The sequence below is a fragment of the Eschscholzia californica genome, unplaced genomic scaffold (genome assembly GCF_041429995.1).
Source record: "Eschscholzia californica isolate CP2 unplaced genomic scaffold, dmEscCali1.0.p SCAF_2, whole genome shotgun sequence".
NCBI lineage: Eukaryota > Viridiplantae > Streptophyta > Magnoliopsida > Ranunculales > Papaveraceae > Eschscholzia > Eschscholzia californica.
In genome coordinates, this window is record NW_028238309.1 from 36,957,496 (window position 1) to 36,975,820 (window position 18,325).

Genomic DNA, 18,325 nt, shown 5'->3' on the forward strand with positions numbered 1-18,325 from the left:
CTCTCTTTCTTTCATCTTCATTTTCCTTACCATCTTTTATTTTCACCTTCTTCTTTTTTCCTCTATTGACAAAAGAAAAGACTTCTATTGACAAAAGAAAAGACTTTTGTCTTCTTCAATGATTTCGTTTTAGATGAAAAATTATCGACGACAAAAAAAATTCATATATTTCCACCGAAAAGGTAGAACATCTAATTTTAAAGTTTACCGGAGTCTGAGAAAATATAGATCCTTAAAGTAATATAGAAAAGTGTCTATGTACAAGAGGGTTGATGTCCCCATAGAGGTGGTGACCCTGTACACCAACCTGAGGTCCCCATACAACGACCCATCTTGAAAATACTGTTAAACTATGAAGGCTATGTATACCTTCTTTTCTCTCATCACTTTTCTCTCTCTCTCTCCAGAGTGTCCTGTTCCAATAAAACACATGTGTGGCAGCCAGGGAAGACTTGCACTGTTTCTCATCCTTCCTGGTGTCTTCTTCATACTCCCTGCCCATCATCCTACTCTATCACCTTACCTTAGGTCATGTTTGTTGTTCTCTAATAGTCTTAATGTGACAATCTAACTTGTCTTAATTAGGAAATAATACAATCGACTCTTTATTTATATTATATCTGACTAAATTGAGTCGGTTATTCTGAGTTTAATTCAAATAGATCTGAAATCAAACATCTAGACGAATATTACATCAAGGATAAAAAGAAAGTAACTTGATATCCGAGTAGATTTGTCAAATTACCTTAGAATATAAAACTTAACCAATTCTTTTTATTTTAGTTACTTTCTCTAGTACCCATAAAATTAATTCAAAAATACAAAATCTCATGTTACCTTAGCACCCTTTTTCTTTTTGAAATTTAAAATTATATGTTCCTTTTTTAACGCTAAAGAATCCAATTCATTATTAGTCAAAAAGAAACCCTTTAATTATTGTTTAAGTAGGAATTTGATCTAATTAATAAATTAATAATCTCACACCCCTCTCTCTCTCTCTCATAGAGTAAAAGGGTAAAGGAAATAGTAGCTAGCTTGAATTCCAACATCAATAATAGAAAGTTAGTACTATTTTACATCATAAATACATCAAATTTTATTCCCATTTCTATTGAAATGAAACACAGATAACAGAGTTTCCTTTTATAGAGAGAGTAGAGAGAGTAAAGAGAGAGTAGAGAGAGAATCACTCTTGTTCTTGTTCATTCTAGGAGAGAAAATCTTACTCTTCTTAATCTTCTGTTTTTTTTGGGAGTCCAATATTTGGTTTGTTGATAAGGTATATGGATAGATAGAGAGAGAAACAGAGTCCTCCCATCGTCTACTACTTTCTTAGAGAGAGAAAGAGTGAAACCCAATTCATAATCAGATTCCTCTTTCTTTCTTCTTTAGAGAGAGAAAGAGAGAGACTGAGTTTTCTTCTGCTTTTCTAGAGAGAGAAAGAGTGAATCAGATTCACTATCAGAGTCATCTACTTGTTCTTTCTTTAGAGAGAGAAAGAGAGAGAAAGTGAAAAATACCCAGAAAAGGAAAGCATTAATGGCGAAAGAATCAGGAGAGAAGAAGATGTTCGTTGGAGTAATTAACTGGAACTACGCAGCTGAACTAAAGATCTTCTTAACTGCACTTCTTTTACTCTGTTCTTTAGCTACTCTTCTTCAATTCATTCCTTCTCGTTTCTCTCTTTCATCTTCAGATCTTCGTCTCTGCATCTCCAAACTCCCATTATCCCCTTCCATCTCTGAAACAACCCAAATCACCACATCCCCACCACCCCCACCATCACTAAAACCAGATGAAACCCTAGAAAACGGAATCATAAAACGTTCTTTTAACCCTTTTGGTTCTGCCGCTTATAACTTTATCCAAATGGGTTCTTATAGAGGTGGTATAAACAGTTTCGCCATTATTGGTCTTTCTTCAAAACCTCTTCACATCTATGGTAAACCCCATTATCAGTGTGATTGGATCCCTCATGGTGGTAATGAATCTCAAATCATCTCAACTGTTGGTTACAAAATCCTCCCTGATTGGGGTTATGGTCGTGTTTATACTGTTGTTGTTGTTAATTGCACTTTTCAAGATCCAATCAATGTGGGTGGGAAATTAATCTTACATGCTTCAACTTCTGGTGGTGGTGATACTGATTTAAATTATACTGATAAGATTGAATCTTTGATTGAATCACCTGGTAGTTTTAATCTTTCAATCTTTAATTCACCACCCAAATATGATTATCTTTATTGTGGTTCATCTTTATATGGAAATTTAAGTCCTCAAAGAGTAAGAGAATGGATTGCTTATCATGTCAGATTATTTGGCGAAAAATCCCATTTTGTAATTCATGATGCAGGTGGGATTCATCATGATGTTCTTCAAGTTTTAATTCCATGGATTGAAAAAGGGTTTGTTACATTACAAGATATTAGAGATCAAGAAAGATTTGATGGGTATTATCATAATCAGTTTCTTGTTGTTAATGATTGTTTACATCGATATCGATTCATGGCGAAATGGATGTTTTTCTTTGATGTTGATGAATTTGTTTATGTTCCAAACAAGAAGACTATTGCTTCTGTTCTTGATAGTCTTAAAGATTATACTCAATTCACCATTGAACAGATGCCTATGTCTAATAAGCTATGCCTTTCTGATGATGCTGGAAAAACTTACAGGTATAAATTTCTTGTCTCTTTACTTATTTACTGTATAATTTTCATTCTTACTCACCCTGTACAAGTAAGAACCAATTAATTCCGTCGACATTCAATTTTAGTAGTAAGTTGAGGGGCTCTAGATATTATATTTGCGAGAATAGTCCCACACGGGAGAAAGGTGAACTAGTAATCAAGAATATGACGTCTAGTCATCTCCTCTCATTGTCAGTTTGTTTCGAGTTGGATGACCACAAACTTAACTATATTCCCGGTCTTGGTTGGCCGATACTTCTTTTTGTCTATGTGACACTATTTCACGTGTACCGTCGTTATCTAAGGCATTCGTGGAGCCTAATACTCGTTTCTTTGTTGTTTGCCTATGACTAATGGGCTTGTGACTCGTCGGCTTTTGCTCTTGAACCATATTAGTTTGTGGTTGTTCAACGTAAAACTCAATGACATTGAGTGAAGAGTTACTAGATATTATATTTTTGGTCATGAGATTTCTCGTTTGTTTATCTGAAACTATTCTCACAGAAACTGACATTAGACACTTTTGATTAATCGATTAGGGTAGTCTATGAACGATTTCACAATCTGATTTAGACTCTTATTTGTTTTGTTGTGTACTTGTTTGATTTTGTATACTATCATCACTGGCTTAAATGTTCTTTTTAGTTACTTAAATAAGGAACAACTAAATTGGAGGGTTGGGATGACTCGATGAAATGTTAATTCAATTGGATTTTGAGATGCAGGTTATTGAATTTTAAACATTCAAAGCTGGTAGTTGAGTTGAAAAACAAAAGAATTTGGTTTTCCTTGAAAGCGAGTTTAAGTCAAGCGCTAAAATTGTTCTATTTCCTTTCTAGTCCATGAACTATATTTTATTGTTGGATATCCTGGATTTCAACCTACTAATAATAAAAATAATTTGTGATTGTGACTGTAATTTGTGATTAGGTGTATCGTTGAAATCCAAAATCAAAGTAGAATTACATATTATCATAATTTGAATGACAGTTTCTGTTTACCCTAGAATTTTACTCATAATCATACTGGAAAACCTGAAGTAACATGAACTTGAATATACTCTCATCAACTATATTTTAAAAATCAAGGAACAGACTATTCCGTCATCTTGTTTAAAAGTATGATCATAATTGCGATTTCTTTCGATTTTTAATGTCTCGTATAATATAGTCTTAACTCACTATTCTTGTTCTTGAAATATAGGAAATGGGGATTTGAAAAGCTAGTATATAGAGATGTAAAGAGAGGAGTAAGAAAAGACAGAAAGTACGCTGTTCAACCGAGGAATGTATTTGCAAGCGGAGTTCACATGTCTCAAAATATAGCCGGAAAAACAACACACAAGACAGAGAGTCTAATCAAATACTTCCATTACCACGGAACCATAGCAGAGAGAAGAGAGCCGTGCAGGCAACTCGTCAACACCACCGAGTTAACCTTTGAAGGTACGCCTTATGTTCTCGATGACACTATGCGAAGAGCTGCTCAGTTTGTTAAAAGATTCGAACTGAAGACCATCGGAACTAGGTTACAAAGAACTCATCAGTAATATAATACTTACTCTTTGTTTTTGTAGTTTGAAATACTTTTTGTTTAATACACGTTTCAAGCACAATTCTTTTGTATAATAATAATAATAATAATAATATAGTAGGAGATAAGATGGGGAGGTGATTTCTTTATTCTTGAAAAAGAACATTACTTAAGTTTGTTATTAATTAAGGGGTTAAACTGAAATATAAAGAAAGGTTATTTTGACAGACTCCTTATTTAGGTCGTGTTTGTTTTTCTAAATTTTTCAGGAGAAAATATTTGTTTTTTCAATTTACAAAATCTGAAATTTTGGTGGAATTACTACGTATCTGAATGGGCTGAATAAAGACTTAACTATTTCAGACTTCAAAACAAGTCTGAAATGGGTGCCAACATCGGGACACATCTGAAAGACGCATATACCCACCGTGAGTTTTAGGAAAATACTTCCCTATCTTCATGTTCATCTCTGTTACCTCACACCGTCACCACGACCACGGACCACCACCACCATCGACCGCCACTACCACCAAGGACCACCACCGATTACACTCTCTTCAACCCGAAGATTTCAATCTGTAATGCACAAAGAGAGGAACACAAATATGATCTTTCACCAAATAAAAGAATAAAATCATCCAAAAGATGAGAAAAATTAGGAGATAAACTACAAACATGTTACTTTTACGGGGTGATAGTAGAGTTGCGCCCACCAAGTCACTTGGAGTCAATTTAGTTGACGAAGTCTTTATGCCCCTCAATCTAGATGCCCCATACCATCCACTCGTAATGACGATTCATTGTGGCTATAGAATTTCATTTATAGTTTGACTGAGAGCCTCACTCAAATACGAAGATACTACACTCTGTGATATTGATTTTTATTTATTAAGTGTAAATAGAAGTCGCTAATGGAAGCATATTTAGGAAAGGTTATATAATATATAGTTTTTAGAAAGAACCTCGGCGTAGGCCCCTAATGTGTTTCTTTTGTATAGAAGTATTGATTTTTAATTATTAAGAATTAAAAGAAATTAATGATGAAATTATATTTAAGAAAAACATATTAAATCTGTATTTGTAACAAGTTAACAACTCGAGTGAGACAGCAAAAGCGTCTCTTTTTGGTGAATGGTTTTGAAATCTTGGGACCCCATCAGGCCATCATTACCACAACCAAGAAAAATGAACAAAAAGAAAAGGTAGGGTTTAGGCTCTCTTTTGAATGTTTGTTTGTTTATGTGGAGAAGAAGTGGGTAATAATGTTAGGCAAGTTGATGTTTCAACAACTTGGATCCAGCTGGGCTTGTGATTTGGGATTTTAGTTTTTTTTTTTTTTTTTTGTTGAACTAATTTGGGATTTTAGTAGATGGAAAATTTTTGAGGAGTAAAGTGCAATTATGTGGTATTGACAGAGCTATTATTGAATCATGTGGTAGGAGTGGGGGATTTAATTAAAATAAGATAGGAATAAAAAAGTGCATATATGAGATCCACATGTCATGGGTTGGCAGTGGGAACTGAAGTGTCCCAAATCAGAAGCTTCCCATTAGGTTTTCGCTGTCACATGGTTTTTTATTCTTACGCGGCAAGATATTGTTTTTGGCCATATAAACGTTCTTTTTGGGTTTTTCTCATTTACTTTGACACCACTTAAAAGTGAGATTCACTTATTAAGTGAAAAAACAAACGATCTAAAATTGTCGGCCCGCACTTATTAAGTAAAAATCATTTAATAAGTGCAAAATCAAACATCCTCTTACTCTCTCAAGAAGCATATTGTCCTTAATAAGTATATCTTGAAGACTGTCATGGACTTTATTTTGTTTTTACCTAAAACCTGTATCCTAAAGTATCAAGGGAATACTTTCTTTATATATTTTTATGAAAAATAAATATTAATATAACACCTATTAATTTGGTGAAAAAATAGACATGGTTAAAGATTTTCTTAAAAAGTTCTTAAATGTATTATAAACTTTTTTAACATACTTAAAATTCCATGTTTCTAAGAAATATCATAGATGTCATTAAGTAGGCTAATATGTTTATAAGAAATATATAGATGTAAAATTATAAAGATTAAAAAGTATCAAACCTATAATAAAATGAAAAAGAAAAGAACTAATTAAATATAAATGTAAAATGAAAAGAATTAAACTAGGCATCCAAAAAATTTGTAAAATGTAGTGTATAATTTTATAACATACAAAGAATGATGTTTAGAAGTTAATTAAGAAAAAATATTTATAATCATTAAGTCAGTTAATATTCTTATAAAAAATATTAACATTAAAACTATTAATTTATTAGAAAAAACATATAATACTTTAAACAAATGAAATGTTAAAAAGTTTGATATATCAAACTCATAATAAAATGAAGGAATCAAAAAAGACGTTTTACAAGATTTACTTTAGATTATGATACATATAAAGTTTATAATATAATTGTTAATGTCTTGAATGAAAATATTTAAAAGAAAGCTCTTGTTCTCATTATGCATAAACGTTTATTTGTATTAAGTAATAAGTTAATATTAATAGTTTAATAATATAACATATATATGAAAATAAATTTCGTTGTGTTTGTACAAAAAAAACAACTCGATAAACATATTTAGATCAAAAGATACTTCGTTGATGAAAAGGACTAATTTAACAATTTTTCTTTCCAAATAAAAAAGAGTTTGTTTGTCTTAGCGTCCAACATATATACTTAAAAAGAATAGGGAATAAGCTGAGATTATTGTGGTTCTAGTGAAGCCAACAACAATGTTACATTTGATGATATTAACTCTAATATCGTTGAGTGAACAACATAATTTGATAACGCTTTTAAGTAAGAAATAAAAGAAAATGCATACCTGAACTTTTTTATTAACTGGAAGAAAAAAAAATCTATAGTCATTAAGTATGTTATATAAGAAATATTAATACAGTATTAAAATTATTAATTTACAAAAAAATAAACATAAATAAATATTTTAAATACTTTAAAGATAAAAAAGAATCAAACATATAATAAAGTAGAAGAAGTAAATAAAAAACCGAAAGGTTAAGTAAGCATAAATCTATATAACAAATGACATAGGTTTTGGTGCCATGTCATAACTTTGATTTATAAATCTCGGTCGTACAATTTTCTTTTGTAAATCATGGCCCTTCATTTTAAATGATAAAGACATAAAATCAAAATAAACTACCCACTTCCTATAAAATCTCACACTATCTCTCTCTCTCCCTATTTCCTCTATTTTTAAATTTTCACGAGTCTCTTTATTTTCTCTTCTTTCTTTAAATTTCACATTATTACAATTATCATTTTTGTTTTATCGACTTGAAAATTTCTTAATGACCAAAACATATGTCGATAATTTAACGTAAAATACTTATAGAAAACTCCGTGCCCTAAGGGAACGGGCTATATCCTAGTATAAATATAAGAATTTTTGTGTGTATGGCAAAAAAAAAACGGCCCCTAATAACACTTTTAATCCTCTCTAATCACATAAAGGGTATAAAAACCAAAATATTAATACAAATCGATATCTAGTCCATTTAGGTCCATCTAGAGAGAAAACACAAATCCCTAGAAAAACTATAAAATATTAATACCTAAACTAACCTTCCTTAAATATAAATACACATTTAAGCCCAAATTCACCAAATATCTTTTCCATTTTTATCTCCCTGTTTCTCTCTCCAATAACGTTTCTAAACAAAGAAACCGTGATCTTCATCATCTTTTGGTTTTATCTTTCTCTCTCCAATAACCGAAATCTTCTGGTTTTATCTTTCTCTCTCTCTACATCTTAATCGTCTGAAACTATCCTCCATTAAATCAGAAACCTTTGTTTCATAATCGTTTGAGTTGATGAAATAATCTTAATCATTGTTAATCAGGTAGAACACAAATCAATTTATAAGTTTTCTGATTATGTTTCAGTTTATTATAGTTGATTATCTCTCTATACATCTTAAACGACTGAAAATCTTCCATTAAAACAGAAAACTTGTTTCATATTCATTAGAGCTTTTGAAAATCATCTTTTAATTGTTAATCAGGTAAACAAAATTTTTCTTTACTGATTCTGTTTCAAATCGAGTATGTTATTATTGTCTTTCTCTCTCTAAAAATTTCATTAATGATTTTGATATTGATGAGAATATCCTTCATTACTGAATCCTACAAATCGAGTATACTGATTGTTGCATCAATCATCATATTAGATATCTTTAGATTTGTAGTTTAAGCAAAGTATGATATTCACATTTTTCTTCAGATCTAGTTTTCAATCCGTACGGATTTATGAAACGTGTTTTTTTTTCGTACGGTTCCTCATAACATAATTAACATTACATGTACTTTATCATAAATTATCATAATTTACAATAAATTATACAAACATCTCCCGTACGATGTTTTTCAAAATGAGAACATGATATATGTATTTCTAACAAATTATATATACTTTATCAGGAATATCATGAATATTATATTATTGTCCATAAATTATGCGTAATTTATAGAACATTATGTATGCTTTAATCTCAAAACAGTACTCGTTTCATTATTAGAACAACTTCACTTTATATATGCAAATCTCGTGTACTTTGTAATAAATTACATATAATTTACGTAAATGTTCGTGTAATTTATTGTAAATAATATACTTTTCTATATAATTTATTTGTATTAATGTCTCTCCATTTGTTATCACAGATGGAGTTCCAGGCAGAATCATCAAATCAAAATAAGCAAATCAAACTGAAATCAGATGGTTGGAATAAGATACTTACAGAAACAGGACAATTATTTCCTGGGGGTGTAAAAATATTTCGATATGCTCTTAGGCAATATAGTTTACTATAAATCTAGTTTCTTCTTCAGAAATCTAAATGGATTGAATGTATTCCCCTCTGGAATTATCTTTTTCTCGCCTACTATGTCAACAGTACGATAAGAGTTAGCTTTTTTCCTTCCCTTTCTTGTTGGTTGAGCTTGCTCCCCACATGTTACATAAAGTATTAAGATGTATGTGCAAAGTATGACCAATTACAAATAAATTATGTATAATTTATCATAATAATAGAAATTTTTCAGAAATTTCATAAACAGACTCATACATCATACCTCTTTGACTGAAATTACTTTGTTTTTTTGCTTTTTTTGTGTTAGACCTTCTTCATTGGCCGAGCTTACTTTGATTTTGGATTTTTTTGCAGGAACTAATTCTTTCACTGTTGCTTTTCTTTTAAGAGGACTTTTTCTAACTGTAGTAGTATCTTTGGCTGCTTTTGGTGTCGATTTTGATTTAGGTGCCATTGAAATCTCCTGCAAGAAAAAATTAAACATTTAGATACTTTCAGAACACTAAAAACATTTTTTATTATAAATTATATGTAATTTATACATCATAAGCATCAAAATAAGTAACAATATGAAACTAAACACTTAAATCACAAATCAAAACCCTTAAAACACACAAAATGTTCACAAAATCGCCAAAATACCAAAAGCAAACCCTAAACCCCAAAAAGAAAGAATCATAAAGAACGAATCATAAATTATAGTTTTTCACAAAACAATATCTATAATTTATCAAACAGATCTCAAAAAATTGATTTATGACGAAGCTTTGAACATCAGAAACTATGTCACAACAGATTAAACCCTAAAAATCAACCAAAAATCTCACCATAACGTTGCAAAAAACTTCTTTATGATGAAAAATAACCATGTAAGCTCGGTTTTATATAGATTTTCACAAGAAAGTAATGATGGTTCAAAACCCATATCGAGAAAACTTTTCGTTTTAATGGCGATGATACCTCTTCACCTGAACCGAAAGCTTGAAAGATTAAGAAGGTTGAAGAATAAAGTCGGTTTTTTACCTTCTGGAAGATGGCGATTCGAATATCTCGTTAGGGTTTTGGAGCGTTTCGATTTGTGAAAGGTGTGATTTTTACCTAAACAGTAAACTGATGAGAGAGAAAGTCGAGTAAGAGATATTGTTGTAAACGGAAATAATTCAAAAATCAAGCTTCATTTAACCGTTACAAAGATTCACTCGGCCCCACATTTCGATATCCCGCTCAAATAGAGTTGGGATACAACTGGAAATAAAATAGAGATGGTAAAGGTTTTTTGACCAAAGAGCAAAAGGACTAAAAATCCATTTTTTTGACAAGATTGGACCCTAAACCCTTTTGGAACATTATTTTGGTCTATATACCCACGGACCCTAAATATAAATGAAAAGCCATTAAAAGAAACAATTTAAAAGATCTTTTTAATTGTAAGGAAACATATAAAATTTTATAACATACCTTTCAATGTCTTTAGTGAGAATATTTAGAAAAGTCTCCTACTCTCACTGTGGGTTACTTCTGGGTCAAATAACATATTTATTTATATTAAATACATACTAGGGTATAACCCGTGTCTGAGAGCACGGGCAGTCACAATCAACATTCAATGAAATTATGTGGAACATATGGAAAATTAGATGTGACCATTGCTTTCAACACGAAATCAACACGCTAGACACAATTATTAACATCATTACGACTTTCCCACAAATTCAAATAGTGAATGAAACAAAAACCAAAACAGAACAAGGAAAATGGATCCCCCCTGGAACGTCCTTTTTAAAGATCAATGTAGACGCATCTTTTATAAACACACAAAGCATCACAGGTATCAGTCTTATCGTCCATGACAATGAATCTAAATTGGTCGAAGCGGCATCATACACCTCTAGAAGTAGAAACGCGGAGGAAGGTGAGGCTATTGCAATCCTCAAAGGAATACAATGGGCAGAATCTCATGAATATAAAAAAATCATTATCGAAAGTGACAACATTAATATCATAAAATATCTTCAGAAAGGAAAGAACAATATTCAATGGCAATCCCTCATACATATCAAAAGAATCCAGGAAATAAAAAAGAGATTAGAAATAGTGAAATTCTCTCATACAAGCAGGAAATTCAATCAAGCAGCGGACAAATTGGCAAAATGGGCAAGAAAGAAAAACAGATCGAAGGTTTGGAAACAAGTACCTTATTTTCTTTGTAAATTGTATTGTAATAGAACTCTTATTTCTATCTAATATATATCATCTTTCAAAAAAAAAAAAGAGTACTAACTCTAGAACTTGTTATTTTTCAATTTGATAGGTTATTTTGGAAACAAATATTATGAGAAAAAGAAAAAGGAAATAGGTTATTTTATTTCTAAAGCTGTGTTGTGCAAGAAATGACTTTTTTATGTAGGTTATTTTATTTCTAAATCCGGGAATCTTTTTTTTTCTTTATATGACTTCATTTTCTTAGATAGGTTATTTTATTTCTTAGAAGGACTATATTGTAATATAAAGGAAGGGTTTCTAGACAATATACATAATTAAATAAGGATGTTTGTCCCAGTCAGCATCATTCTTTCTGTTTTATATACATAACTTCAACTTGAATTGTTGAAGTAACATTAACTCGAATATACATAATTAAATAGGTTATTTTATTTCTAAGAAAGACTATATTGTAATATCAACCAAAATTTGTTTAGAAGTATTATGAATATTTTGTGTCTTCCATTTTAAAGCATCCTTACTAAAAATCTCTCTCAATAAAATAATAACTAATTTAAGAAAAGGAAACAAAAGAAAATAACACCAAAAAATTAGGGTATCCAGATATAGCAACATTAAAAATAGAAAGTCGGGTGCAATTAGGGTTAGGATTTCGTCAATTTTGTGTTCGTGCCCTGAGGCACGGGATATACCCTAGTAAATGATAAATTCGTAATCACTAACATTCTTCCGCCATCAAAATTCCTAACTTCTTGTGCTGCCATTATTTTTATCTTTCAATAAGATTATACTGACTTATTTTTGTGATTGAAATATTTTTGTAAACTTAAAGTAAATAAAATGTGCACAATAAATAGTATTCCACCACCATCGCTTTTACCATTGGACGCTCGCTATTGCCATTGCTTTTATTGTCCACCATCTTTAATGAAATTTGTAAAGATTTTTGGCACAGAGGAACATGATGACTATGACCCAACTTTTATTGACCAGGTACAAGTTGATAAGGTTCTTGGAGTAGAAGAAGGTTATTAAGGATATACTACATGCACCTCCCAACCGACATGCTAGGCCCAACCACAAGGCCCGACCGATCAGCAACTCCAACCGAGAGAGCTAATCGAGAATCCCACCAAACCGAAATAGTTATGATTTTATGTGGGAATGTTGTGATATGTATAGTTAGGATTTCCCTATGATCCTATGTAATCTTTTCTTATTAGATAAACATCAGTAAACCTATAAATAGATGTATTGAATCAATGAAAAACACAAGAGAAACAGTTTATCATAATCTCTCTCTCGGTTTCTCTCTCTCCCCTCTCTCTCTATCTTTCTATCTATTTCGACCATAGCCGAAATATTCAAAGTTGAGGTAATTACCTCTTCACATGGTATAAGAGCTTGGTTCGATTTTTTTTAGAAAGAACGGTTATTTACAACTATTTCAATGGCAACTCTCAGTGATACTACTTCTTCTGAATACATTCCTGACACACCACCTTCCTCGAACCCAGTGTTCGATGTTCATCACTCTGATTCACCAACTACGGTTCTCATTACTCCTTTATTGACTGGAGATAACTATGCCTCCTGGTCTAGAGCTATAAAGATGGCACTTCGTGCCAAAGACAAGCTAAGGTTTGTTGATGGTTCAATTCTGAAACCCTCCTCTGCTTCTGAATTACACTCATGGGAAAGGTGTAATGATCTAGTCGGTAGTTGGATTATCAACTCCGTTGCTCAAGATATTCGTTCTTCCATTCTCTACGATGATAATGCAACTGACATATGGCGAAATCTTCATGATCGTTTTTTTTCAAACCAATGCGCCAAAATTTTTTCAGTTGAAAAGAGCTATTTCTTCTTTCAAGCAAGAAGGGAACGATATTTCTTCTTACTTTACTCATCTTAAGTTTCTCTAAGATGAACTACAATCTCTATTGGCTGTCGATCCATGTAAATGCGGACATGGAAAATCAATTATTGATCGTTCTAATCAAGAACGCGCTATGGAGTTCCTTCAAGGACTGCACGATCGTTTTTCTGCAATTCGGAATCAAATATTCCTTATGGATCCTTTTCGGTTGATTCTTTGCATTCACTCCCTTATTAAACAAGAGGAGTTTCAACAAAATATCATGGCTTCTACGACGAATGCTCCTGAAGCGACAACTCTTGCCGCCAGTCCCAATGACGCTAATCAGTCAGACCGGGCTGACCATCCACGCCAAAAGAGGCCTCGACCTTATTGTGATTACTGCCGGCAACACGGTCACATCCGGGTTACCTGTTTCCAGCTTAACGGGTACCCAGGTCCAGGAGGCGGACAACGCCGGCCTAACTGACAACGGGGAGGCCCACTTACTGCTGCTGTTGACACCGAAACAACTAATGGGGGGGTGCTTCCAGCCACCTCCCCTATCGCACGAACAGTATCGAGGAATGTTGGCCCTCTTAGATCAACAATGAAATTCCATGGGCACCCACGGACAGAACCTTGGCCAAACCGAACCGGGCATCAACCTTACAGGTATGAACTTTCTTTCATCCCCTTGGGTCATCGATTCTGGTGCCGCTAGACACATTTGTTGTTCTTTGTCTCACTTTTCGCATTATATTCCTGCTCCCACGAACTTCTTTGTTCGTTTAGGGGATGGTTCTCGTATCAAAGTTCAACATATGGGTACTATTATTATTTTTAGTAAACAATTTATTCTTAAAAATGTTTTACAAATTGCAGATTTTAAAATAAATTTAATTTATGTTTCCCAAATTACTAATTCTCTACGATGTCTAGTAACCTTTGACTTCACTTCCTGTGTCTTTCAGGATCCATCAACCAAAACCAGGATTGGACTTGGTGATCTCCATAAAGGGCTCTACTTTCTTCGCACGGATTTTAGGATTTGTTCTTCTTCAGTTTCCAGTATTAGTCCACGTAGTAGTTCTTATGATGTATGGCATTGGCGCCTCGGACATCCTTCTATTTCTAGTTTTCAATTTTTAGTTTCTAAATTTCCATGTATGAAGTCTATTAATTTCAATAAAACACCGTGCGAAATTTGTCTGGTATCTAAATTTTCTCGTTTACCATTTCCATTGAGTCATTCTTCCTCTCCTCTCCCATTTGAACTTATTCATGCGGATTTAAGGGGACCCTTTTCTGTCCCCTCCAATTCAGGATGTCGATATTTTCTAACCTTAGTTGACGATTTCACACGTTGCACTTGGATTTTTTTTAATGACCAATAAATCAAACACTTTCTCTTTTATATCCAATTTTTTGAAATTTATCTCGACTCAATTCAATGAGTCCATCTCTCGCATACATTCCAATAATGGTACCATTCCCATTCTAAAGATTCAAACATTCTGTTCTGATAATGGTACGAAATTTATGAACAAATATATTCAGTTTTGGTTCCGCACACATGGAATCATGCACCAAATTAGTTGTCCTCACACCCCTCAACAAAATGGGGTTGTTGAACGTAAGCGTCGTTATATTCTCGAAGTTGCCCGTTCTCTTCGTTTGCAAACACATCTTCCACTTTCTTTTTGGGGTGGATGTGTCCTTACGGCAGTTTACCTCATTAATAAATTACCGACGCCAATTTTAAATGGCCTTTCACCTCATGAAAAATTATTAGGATCGCTCCCTAAATTCAGCCACCTTCGGGTATTCAGATGTCTTTGCTAAACTAGACGTCCCATTGTCAAAACTAAATTAGATCCTCGTGCCTCTCCGGGCATTTTTGTGGGCTACCCCCATGGACAAAAGGGACACCGTGTCTATGACCTATCTTCTCGCAAAATAATTACTTCTCGCGATGTTATGTTTCACGATGACAAGTTTCCAATGGCGTTATCCTCCAAAGTTCCTGCCACCCCTATCACGCGACCACTCATCTCCATCACTGACGACGGGACTTTTGTCTTTCCTACTGTCCTTTCATCGGACTCAACTCCTGTCCGGATTCTATGAGCACTCCATTAACCTCTAAAGACTCAGCACCCACTTCCACAAGGCCACCGACGCATGTCGATTCACCCTCGGCTATGGGCACTCCATAACATAACTCCACTCCGGATTCTGTTCGACCCATTCAATCGCCTTCGGGCACGCCAGACTCTTTAGAGGCACACTCCCAGGATTTGTCCATTCATCTCTTACGACCACAGCGCACTCGGAAGCTTCCTTCCCATCTCGGAGATTATATTTGCCAAAACTCCATTTCTTGTAATGTCCAGTACCCTCTTACCAATTATCTTTCCTTTTCCAACTTCTCGCCCTCTCATCAAGTTTTTTTTAACTTCTGTAATTTCAACAGAAGAACCTACTTCCTTTTCTCATTCAGTTTAGGCACCTCTATGGCGTAAGGCAATGGAGGACGAAATTCAAGCTTTAGAAATCAATAACACTTGGACGATCACATACCTTCCTCCCGGCAAATGGGCTATCGGTTGCAAATGGGTCTATAAAATCAAATTCAAGGCCGGTGGTTCCATTGAATGGTACAAGGCTCGGCTTGTCGCCAAGGGGTATACCTAAATTGAGGGCCGTGATTTTCAAGACACCTTTCCCCTGTGGCAAAATTGGTCACCGTCCGAGTCCTTCTCTCTATTGCAGCTATTAAGAATGGTCGCTGCATCAACTTGATGTCAATAATGCCTTCCTCCAAGGTGATCTGGACGAAGAGGTATTTATGAAAACCCCACCTGGATTTCTTAAACAGGGGAAAACGAGTAAAGCGGAAGTGGATCTTGCTCGTTTCACCCAAGCCCCTGTGCATGGTTAAGTGAGCGGAGTGGTCAGGGACTAGGCCCTGGTGTGGAATGGTTTATGGGAGCCCCCTAGTAAGGTCTGGTCGAAAAAGGGTGGGACTTCTATAAGTTAGGATGCTGTAATAGTTAGCGCCTGGTTAGATCTCCTTTTTCCTTCCCAATAGCCATTATAGGTAAAGTCTGTCGGCTCCGCAAGTCGCTCCATGGCCTCAAACAGGCCTCCCGTCAACGGTTTCCCAAATTTTCATCTGTACTAATAAACAAGGGTTTTACCCAGCCACTCTCTGACTATTCTCTCTTTTCCTTCTGGACACCCTCCACAAGTCTCTATGTGTTAGTCTATGTGGATGATATAATCATCACTAGCAACAATGAGTTAGCTATTTTTCAGCTTAAAACATTTCTTCATAAAACCATTTCCTTAAAAGTGTTAGGTCGCCTACCGTTTTTCTTAGGAATCGAAGTTTCACGCTCTTTCAAAGGCATATTTCTTTGTCAGAGAAAATACACCCTCGATATCATCAAAGACTCTGGCCTAACAGCTTGTTGTCCTTCTCCGTTTCCTATGGAACATAAACTTCGCCTTAGTCCTTTTGATGGTGATCCACTCCCTGATCCCACTTTTTATCGTCGATTGATTGGTCGTCTCCTCTATCTCACAGTCACCCGTCCTGATATCACTTATGCCGTCAATATTCTCAACCAGTTTTTACAGAAACCTACCAACATTCATCTTGATGACGCTCATCGCAATCTTCGTTATCTCCAAGGATCTACTGGTCATGGCCTTTTCCTATCTACCACAAGCTCCCTCAAGATTTCCGGATATTGTGATTCTGACTGGGCAAGTTTTCCCTCTACAAGTCGTTCCACTACGGGCAATTTCACTATGCTTTGTTCCAGTCCTCTCTCACGAAAGTCCAAAAAACAACCTACTATTGCTAAGTCCTCTGCTGAGGCAGAATATCGTGTTTTAGCACATTTAAAAAGCGAGCTTTAATGGCTCAAACTTGCTCGGTGACCTTGGAATTGATCATTCTGCCCCTATGGCGGTCCACTGCGACAACAAGGTTGCACTCCACATTGCAGATAATCCAGTTTTTCACGAACGAACTAAGCACATCGAAATTGACTGCCACTTCTTGCGGGAAAAAAAAACTAACGTCATCGCTCCTCGTGTTACACCTTCTTCTGAGCAACTTGCGGATATATTTACCAAACTACTTGGAGCAGAGGCGTTTACCACGATTATCAGCAAGTTGGGCATCATCTCCCTTTCTGCTCCAACTTGAGGGGGAGTGTTAAAGATATACTACAGGCACCTCCCAATCGACATGCTAGGCCCAGCCACAAGGCCCGACCGATCAACAGCTCCAACTGAGAGCTAACCGAGAATCCCACCAAACCGAAATAGTTATGATTTTATGTGAGAATGTTGTGATATGTATAGTTAGGATTTCCCGATGATCTTATGTAATCTTTTCTTATTAGATAAACATCTGTTAAACTATAAATACATGTATTGAATCAATGAAAAACACAAGAGAAACAGTTTCTCATAATCTCTCTTTGTCGGTTTTGCTCTCTCTTCTCTCTCTCTTTCAATCGATTTCGTCCACAACTGAAATATTAAAAGTCGAGGTAATTACTGAAGGGTTTTGTCTGTATCCTATACACTATCTAGTGTTCTAAGCGGAATCTCAAACATCATATGTTAACACTAGATTGCCCAGGATCATATGCATAAACTAATCAATGAACTAGAAGAGGGATAAATACCTTAACGCGTTTTTCCCTCGAACCATTCCAATCGCGTGTGAAGATCGAGAGCTCCAAGTGTAGCTCCTGTACTTGAGACACCGAGTGAATAGACTTGATCTCCCTTCCTTTCAGACTGCTAGGACTTACTAGAAGGTTGAGAAGAACTCTTCTTCTTGACTAGATTGATAGAACGAAAGCTTTTTCTCTATATTCCTCTCTCTCCACTAGCTGTATATTGAGAGAGAGAGAGAGAGAGATGTATATTTTTTCTTCCAGAGAGAAATCCACACCTTTTCTGTTCTCTACTGACCCTATATATAGAGAAACCCTAATTAGAATCTCATTCAGATTAGGTCTTTCTGTTTTCGGGTCACAGAAAAGATAATTACCAAAATACCCTTTTGGGGTATTTTGACTAATCCCTTAAGTGTGGCCGGCCAGGGCAGCCCACCATGG

General features: G+C 34.5%; 2 protein-coding genes and 1 long non-coding RNA gene across 3 annotated transcripts; all 3 read left to right on the forward strand.

The window, feature by feature from the left end:
- Positions 1–1,001: 1,001 nt before the first annotated feature.
- Positions 1,002–4,450, forward strand: GALS2 (glycosyltransferase family protein (DUF23)). The gene is made up of 2 exons (XM_086658800.1): positions 1,002–2,675; positions 3,894–4,450. The coding sequence occupies exons 1-2, from the start codon at positions 1,540–1,542 to the stop codon at positions 4,237–4,239; spliced, it is 1,482 nt and encodes a 493-aa protein (XP_086514926.1). The 5' UTR covers positions 1,002–1,539; the 3' UTR covers positions 4,240–4,450.
- Positions 4,451–12,770: 8,320 nt separating this feature from the next.
- On the forward strand, positions 12,771–13,235 carry LOC147557664 (uncharacterized). Its single transcript, XM_086658913.1, has one exon. It carries the CDS (start codon positions 12,771–12,773, stop codon positions 13,233–13,235), a length of 465 nt encoding a protein of 154 aa, XP_086515039.1.
- Positions 13,236–13,664: 429 nt separating this feature from the next.
- Positions 13,665–14,395, forward strand: LOC147557665 (uncharacterized). Its single transcript, XR_015235331.1, has 2 exons — positions 13,665–13,853; positions 14,153–14,395. It is a non-coding gene; the product is annotated as an uncharacterized LOC147557665 (long non-coding RNA).
- The last annotated feature ends 3,930 nt before the right edge of the window (positions 14,396–18,325 follow it).

Bases quoted from the DNA above. Each gene is read 5' to 3' on its own strand.
- LOC147557664 (XM_086658913.1), top strand. From the start codon at position 12,771: ATGGCAACTCTCAGTGATACTACTTCTTCTGAATACATTCCTGACACA.
- GALS2 (XM_086658800.1), top strand. From the start codon at position 1,540: ATGGCGAAAGAATCAGGAGAGAAGAAGATGTTCGTTGGAGTAATTAAC. The intron at 2,676-3,893 runs GTATAAATTTCT...CTTGAAATATAG, and splicing joins GATGCTGGAAAAACTTACAG to GAAATGGGGATTTGAAAAGC.